Here is an 8471-nt window from a genome sequence, read left to right as displayed (position 1 = left end):
ACTGGATCATTTGCAGTTTTGCTATTGAATTTTTATAGTCCTTTAAAGATTCTAGATATTGCTTCCCACTGTGCTATACTGGATATCAAAATCAACTAATCATACTGAAAAAAGTTATAACTACAAAATAGGTTCTTAATCATTTTACTGTTTATAGTCTTAATGCTATTTATTTGTATCTACTGTATGTGTGTGGGAGCCCATAGTGACTCTATCTTGTACCTTGTTTCCAATTTGACTTAAGGTTAGAGAGTTCAAGATTGTTTTCACTCTTTCAAGGTCAAACAATAGGATGTTTGGCCCAAGGTGTAGTTGTTGTATTTCTTCCTTAGATAACAGGATGTTTGGCTAAGGGTGTGACAGCTGGTTGTTTTGTTCCTCAATGCCTAATAACAGGATGTTTGTCTTCAGACATAGCTATTAGATGTTTTGAGTGTTCTTTGTAAAAAGAAGTCTTTTGCCCTCCCCTTTGGCTTGGGGTATAAAAGGGCTTTGAAAAATAAATTTGGGGTGGATCTAGTATTCACTGGGATGCCCTTCTGACTCTATCCTGTGTCTCTGTAATTTCTTTAATATCTTTATTTATTTACCTGCCATTTCTGAATCTACACTCCTCCTTTCAAGCATGGACAGGTCTAGTTGGGCAGGAACTGACATGTGTATGGTGGAGATATTATATATTGGCATGCTGCTTACAATTCTTGATATTTAATCACTAGTTGATAACTTGATAAAGGGTGCGGAAATGGGTTTATAATCCTACAGAGATCACTGGTTAATATTTAAAACCCGTCTGAAGCCTTGGGAAGAGGAGCTTGTTTCTGTGCTGCATGATTTCCGATGCTGCGTTGGACAGAAGTTGTTACTGAGCCCAGAGCCTTGTGCAAGCTAGCAGCAAGGGCTTTACCTCGGAGCTTCCTCAACACGAGACAACCCACTAATGAAAATGAACTCCCGAGTTTCGCCATTGTTGCAACAGACCTGTATCGAACAAGACAGTCTGGGTCAGGAATTCGATGATGCTTTGGAGGTGTTGCAGCACTCAGTTGGAGGACTTCAGTACTTCCCAGAAAATCACATGACTCACTATTACTCTCACCACATCAGAGGCAATCCCAGCTTCTATGGGATCTCACCCCCAGAAGAGCCCACCTACACCTGGAGAAATGTAATAAATGAGTCTGTGAACTTGCATTTGGAAGAAAGTCTCCAGCAATCTCTGCAGAGCATACACGAAAACCAGCTGGGACAAGTCTCCCTCTTCCAGCCAAAGGGAGGAAAAGGCAGGAGGAAGGTTCGACTGTTTGAATACCTTTACCAATCTCTGTGCAACTCAGAGATGTCGTCTTGTATTCAGTGGGTCGATAGAGCCAAAGGTGTCTTTCAGTTTATATCAAAAAACAAAGAAAAGCTTGCTGAGCTATGGGGGCAAAGAAAAGGCAACCGAAAACCCATGACTTACCAGAAGATGGCCAGAGCCCTGAGGAACTATGCCAGGACTGGGGAGATCACAAAAATCCGAAGAAAGTTGACCTACCAGTTCAGTGAAGCTGCTCTCCGGAGCCTGTCTCTATCTCACCTCCGGGAGAAAGACCTCTTGTACTCCCAGTATGAACAGCCTAATCAGGAATATTTCAGTCCGGACCACTGGACTACAAACTACTATGCCTATGCCGGTTACCAGAGCTAAGCCACTCCAGCTTCTAATTGTGGTCTACCATTCCTTGCTTGCTAGCATCAGAAAACCCCCCAGCTCCAGAATTTTCCCAAAGCAAACAGCTGCTCTCCCTACTCACAGATCTCAGGCCCACAATACACAAGCAGCTAAGGAGGACTCTGTAGAATGTGGTCAGACCTTTTTTGTCCTGACAACATTTTAGGTGGTGTTTGCATTAAAAAGATGTTTCAGAAGGATATTCATAGTTTACCGGCAGATACCTTCAAATAATCATAGACTTAGTGTCTACAGATTGGGTATCCAAGAATACCCTGGAGCCAGTCTTACAAGAAATGAATGCCAAAGGAGAAGATCTCCAGGCCATTTACCAGATTTTAAAATTAATGATCAAGTATATCTCAACCAATTGAAATTATAGGCTGAATGCCTTTTGCTATACTTTTTCTTCCAGATATGACACTTGGATGATTCTATAGGATGATTCTGTTTACTGGCTGGCTGGCTGGCAGGTGGGCTTGCTTGCTGGATTGCTTGGAGACAGTGTTGCCCAGACTGCCCTTGAGTTAATGGCATAGCAGGTATATGCCACCATGTCAGGTTTATGTATTGATTTAAGCACTTTCTTGTCATGTACTGAGGTAAAGTCATTCAAAATGTACTGTGACACAGAGGTTATACCAAAATGTTCATGGCTTCATGTTTTTCTTAAAGAACAAGAAAGGCACTCCCACCAGCAGTGGAGGAGTGTCCCTCTCCAAATCCTCTCCAGCATAAATTGTCATTGGTGTTTTTGATTTTAGCTATTCTGACAGGAGTAAGATGGTATCTCAAAGTTGTTTTGATTTGCATTTCCCTGATGGCTAAGGATGTTGAGCACTTTCTCAAGTGTCTCTTGGCCATTTTAGCCTCCTCTATTGAGAATTCTCTATTTAGTTCTGTACAACCACCTTTTAATTGGATCCTTTGGTGTTTTGGAGACTTGCTTCTTGAGTTCTTTGTAAATTTTGGAGATTTGCCCTCTGTCAGATGTGGGGCTAGTGAATATCTTTTCCCATTCTGTGGACTGCCTTTTTGTCTTGCTCACTGTGTCCTTTGCTTATTAGATTGGGCAAAGGTGTGACTATAGGAAAAAAGGACCAGCCAAAGACACACACTCTGAGCCGAGCCAGAGAAACACACTTTGGCCCTGCAACCAGAACCAAAGAAATGCACCCTTACCCTGAAACCAGTGCCAAAGGAACACACTTTGCCCCTGGAATCAGAGTCAGTGAAAGAAATGCACCCTGGCCCTGAACTTGGAGCCGAAAGGCTAAAAAAGACCAGAGAAAGAAACACACTTTGGCCCTGAAACCAGAGCCAAATCTGACCCTAATTCTGTGCAGAAAACTAACCAATCCCTGAGCAGAAGCTCTAGCCAATCTGAGCTCAGCACTGAAATCGGACCAATCCCTATCCTGGAAAAACTACCCTGCCCCCAAGAATCCCTATATAAACCCTGTGTATGTTGAAAAAAAAATAAAACCAGTCTACTGTGTCCCTAGGCTCCTTAAGAATATCTGGTAAGGTGGTAATACATATATCTCTATGGAACATTTAAATATCTAATAAAGTTTTTCTTTCTTTTTTTGTTATTACATCAAAACATAATCCAAAAAAGAAGAGTGGACTTCAACTAACTGAAGAACATCTGTTCTTCAATGAATAAGAATCAAAAGACCAATCATAGCCTGGAAATAATGCTTTCAAAACACTTCTTTTAAAAAGGACTTGTATCAGCCAGGCGTTGGTGGCACACGCCTTTAATCCCAGCACTCAGGAGGCAGAGGCAGGCAGATCTCTGTGAGTTCGAGGCCAGCCTGGTCTACAAGAGCTAGTTCCAGGACAGCCTCCAAAAGCTTCGGAGAAACCCTGCCTCAAAAAAAAGGACTTGTATCTAGAATATTCAAGGAACTCTCAAAACTTAATAAGTGAACAACCAACTCAAATAGCTAATTAATGAAGAGATATGAATAGCAAATAAGTCCATGAATAGATCTAATTCATCATTAGAGACATAGAAAGTAAAACCACAATGAAATGCCACTACTCAAATGCTAGAATGACTGAAATTTAAAATAGTGACTATCCTAGATACCCCTCAACCGAAGAGTGGATAGAGAAAATGTGGTACATTTACACAATGGAGTACTATTCAGCAGAAAAAAACAATGGAATCCTGAGATTCACAGGCAAATGGATGGCACTAGAAGAAACCATCCTGAGTGAGGTAACCCAGTCACAAAAAGAGAAACATGGCATGTACTCTCTCATATATGGATTTTAGACATAGATCTGGGGAGTGCCAGCCTACAATCCCATGACCAGAGAGTCTGGGAAACAGAACCTTCATTCAGTGGCTGATGGAAGAAGAGGCTAAGCACTGAGCTGAACTCAAGAAAGCCAGTGAGGGAGGACTGATGACCAAAGGGATTAAGACTGGGCTGGTTTAACCCCCAGAAACAGCTGACCTGACAAGGGTTAATTCTTGAATCCCAGGCATCAGCCTGGGAATCCAGCATGGGACTGATCAAGACCCCCTGAATGTGGGTGTCAGTGAGGAGGCCTAGGTAATCTATTGAGCCTTGGGCAGCAGATCAGTACTCATCCCATGTATACACACGGACTTTGGACTCCCATCCAACAATGTGAGGTGCACTCTCACCCTGAACTCTTGGGGGGAGGGTCTAGGCCCTGCCCTATATGAAATGACAGACTATAGACACCCCCATGGAGGGCCTCACCCTACCTGGGGAAATGAGGGGATAATGGGGGGACTGGGGGGGAGGGCACGGGAGGAGGGGAGGGAAAGGGAGAGGGACCTGGAACTGACTTGTGAAGCAACCTTGTTTCTAATCTAAATTTAAACTTAAAAATAAATAATAAAAATTAAAAAATAAAATAGTGACTGTATCAAGTGTAAGTGAACATGTAGAATATTTAGAATTCTCAATAGTTTGATAGCTTCTTATAAGTACAAAATTCCTCCGACCACATGAGCCAGTGAGTTACATTTCATGTATTTTTACAAAAGAAGTGTATGTCTACTCAAATGTATATATGACTGTCCATAGCATCATTTTCAATAACCAAATTGGAACCAGTCTTTTGTTCATCAATAGATGACCACATAAAAGGACTATTATAATTAGGTAGTTGGATAGTATTCAGAAATAAAAATGAATGTTACTAATACCTATAACTTGAATGAACACTAAAAATTATGCTGAATGGAAGAACTGAGCTAATAAAAAGTGCACATCATAGTATTTCACTTACAGAAAATTCTAGAAGCTGCAAATTAATGTGTGATAGCATAAAGCACATCCTTGGTTTCCTTGGGGACAGAGAAGTGCAGCACATAAGGGTGGAATTACAATAAGGGAAGCTTGTGTTACTGATAGACCCATGCATAAGTTTCCGATTGCAGTTACAGTTTCATGGGTATGCACATATATTAAGTCAATCATCCAATTGTGCACTTTAAACATGCAGTATACTCTATACCAGTTTTACCCCAAATAAACTATGTTTTGAAGAGTGAGATTGAGCCTATTAGCAAAAATTTTAAATGGCACTGTATCATAGAGGTGCAGAGATGGCAAATAAGATAATTGCACACACTTCCTACAATTCCTAATTGTTTTGAGACCTCCTTTGGTATGTCGAGTCACTGGGGGGGTCAGTTTTTTGCAGAGATAACTGTTTTAGATTTATTAAATGTTATTCTCATAAAAGTCTAAATCTCTTCCCGAAATGTAGCTCACATTTCCACATTTTCCAGTTTTATGCGATTGTATTTGTGAAGAATAAATAGTTTTCCTGCAAAAGCAAGCAAAATGAGATTAAGCAACATGTCTTAGGTCATCCAGTGGAAATGGGACTAAAATGCAGGATTCTCTGTGGTTCTGCAGGGGGACCAGAGTTCTTGTCAGGTTACTGCAAGGTAAACTTGCCTATTGGAGGAAATTGTTGCATTCAATTTTAACAAGACTTTGGGAGAAAATTCATTATAATCAAAACAAAGTTGTTCCTCGTAAATGTTTGAAGCACATTTGAAGTTGGTTAACATTCTTGCATCTTAATCAAAAGGTCTCTTATCAGAATTCTATTGCTTGATAGTGCTAATCTGTCCATTTAGAACACAGAAAATTCACATTCAGCCACAGACCCAGGAACAATATCTGAGCCAACATTTCATTAACTTGTATATTTTTCCCAAACTAATGATTGGCCGTGTCCCCCTTTCCCTGAGCCTCCCCCTTTCTTTTTAGATGTTGCTGGGGAGATTTTGGCACAGCCTAGAAAGAGGAGGAGGGAAATGGGTAGGAAAAGGGGGAGTTAGAGGGTGAGTTACCAGGGCCCACTGCTCTCAAAATATACAAAAAGGAAAAAAGAAGAGTGGGAAATCTCAAGCCTCTGCACCTTTCCAAGCAGGGTCTGGGCTGTGTGAATTCTGCCAGAAAATTTAAGGTAGCTCTAAGAAGGCAGACTACAATGGTTATTGAAGATGCTTGTATGTGTCTATATAAGGGTATTTGCAGATAACATACAATCGATTACTCACAGACCCCCTGTTTTTCCATTGGAAGCCTATACAGTCACCCACCTATGCATACACAATGGCAAACAGACCTCATTTGCTACAGAGACACGTGCATACTCAAGTGGCAGAAACAAAGGGACAAAGGGACACATACAGGAAAACACAGGTTTCAAGCCCTCGGAAGATTAGTTAGTCACAGAGGGAAGAAAGAGCCATAGGTGGTAAGAAAGGTGGGGTGGGCTCAGGGTGGGGAATGGGGTGGTAGTGGTGAGAGATTGGCTTAGCAATTAAGTGTGAAAGAGAGAGGGTAAATGAGTTAGTGTGGTTGCATAGAAACTTCACCTAAGGGATTAGGAATGACTGCGCTTCAAATCTCCCCTAGTATTAGTGTCTCTAATCACCTTTTAGACACCTTCTAGTAGATCTAGTTTTCCAGCACCAATCCCAGCACAATTCTATAATTGTGGAAGCACAGAATGAACATATTAGTGGGTGTGGACAGACTTCAAGCCTGTAGTACTGTATTTCTAAGGAAACGAGCTTAAAGTTCAGGTGATAGAAAAAAAGCCAAATAAAGAATTAATGAATTGCTATCTGAAAGGATCTCCACATCACCGAGAAGCATAAATATGACAAAGCAAATGGGGGAAACAGCTACCTTTTTCTCCTTTAGAATTATTTTCGGTGTTGGCACACATTTGAAAGCACACATAGAGAAACTCCATACAAATGCTCAAGATAGTTTCACAATTGTGAGTCATTGGAGGCAGGGTTTGGGTGAAGTAGTGGAAAATCTGAAATACACAATGTTTTTAAAGACATGCATTTTTATTACTTTTCAAGTGTAGGCAATTACTCCAACTATGCTAAGAAATTTTTGTTTCCATAAGGACCTGTCTCTGCAGAGTTCAGAATGGATTGTTTAGTACAATTGCAATTACCCTGAACACAGCCGAGGGTTTTTCAATGAAGCAGATTCCCGCTTGGCACTCCGTGAGAATTAACAATAGCTTATAGTGACTACTTCCTACATACAAGGCGCTGCCAAAAGCAGTTCACATGCATCTTCATATGTTTTTCACAATTACCTTATGAAATCAGTTCTATGAGTTTTCCCGTTTTACTGATACAGAAACTGATACTGGGGGAGATTAGTTATCTTGCTGAAAATCAACAGTGAGTAGAAATGTACAGCCCCGATTTGAAGCCCAATAAGCCGGCTCCAGAGCCTGTGCTATTAACCGGTACTGTACGGCCTCAAACAACCATTTGCATCAGGTCAGGTTCAAAGGAGAAAAAACTGTTAACAAGGATTTATTTTAAAAACGAAAGCAAAATTCACAGTGTGTTTTGGCATCAGCACACACTGTACACTCTCTTCTACATTCATTTTCTCTGCCACTACATAGGATCCCTGACCTGCACAGCCTGAGGGGCTGCAAAATCCCCCCGCTTGGAAGAAAGAGCTGGTTCTATTCAATGAACTCCACGGCTCAGCCTGGAAAGTAAACTAGCACCTTACAGAGGAATTGGTAACACGGGTTGTAAATATAAAGGTTTTCCACTTCATTTTCAGTGAACAGAGAAAGTGAATCAATTACGACCTCCTATTGCTGAACAGTCTAAGTAATCAAGGCTGTGCTGCAGTGAATGTAACAATAGTTTAGATGTATACTAATGCAATTCTCCAATAATAGCATCTGCCCAGCAAAGCTTTCCTCTCTTTTATTTAGCTAGAACGTAGATGAGTTTTCACATAGCCCTGCCTTACTGCAACGGTGAATGATTGTTAATTACAGGAGTCTAGATTAGTGAAGATGTATGTGTTCACTGGTGATAATTTTGTATGATCATTCAACATTTTATTGTTTAGCAAATAACAGTGCTAAATGAATCTGTGATCATTATGACTATAGACCAAAAAGCCAAGGAATAAGATTGAAGGAAAACCAGAGAATCATCTTCGGATAGGTTGAAAAGTTAAAAGCTGCTGGGCAAGTTGCCATGGATACCATGTCCTGCATATAATTCTGGGCTTTTCCTCTCAGTTAAACACTAAAGGCCTGACTCTCCAGCTATATACCTCCTTCCTGTGCACTCAGCAGCAACTACTTGACATGTAAAGTCTGTGTTTTGATGAATGAGAATGCAATGACAAATTTTCTGTATAAGAATCCTGACCTACAGAAAGGGTATTTGAATGAGCTTAAT

At 40.8% G+C, this 8471-nt stretch overlaps 1 protein-coding gene across 1 annotated transcript; it reads left to right on the top strand.

The window, feature by feature from the left end:
* The first annotated feature begins 862 nt into the window (after window positions 1–862).
* Window positions 863–1741, top strand: LOC121139852 (transcription factor Spi-C-like). Its single transcript, XM_040743871.1, has one exon. It carries the CDS (start codon window positions 941–943, stop codon window positions 1688–1690), a length of 750 nt encoding a protein of 249 aa, XP_040599805.1. The 5' UTR covers window positions 863–940; the 3' UTR covers window positions 1691–1741.
* The last annotated feature ends 6730 nt before the right edge of the window (window positions 1742–8471 follow it).

This window comes from Mesocricetus auratus, unplaced genomic scaffold (assembly GCF_017639785.1).
Source record: "Mesocricetus auratus isolate SY011 unplaced genomic scaffold, BCM_Maur_2.0 Super-Scaffold_100003, whole genome shotgun sequence".
Lineage (NCBI taxonomy): Eukaryota > Metazoa > Chordata > Mammalia > Rodentia > Cricetidae > Mesocricetus > Mesocricetus auratus.
Note: the sequence above shows the minus strand (reverse complement) of the source record. Positions and strands in the feature narration are given on the sequence as shown.

Coding starts and splice junctions, on each gene's coding strand:
- LOC121139852 (XM_040743871.1), top strand. CDS start 941: ATGAAAATGAACTCCCGAGTTTCGCCATTGTTGCAACAGACCTGTATC.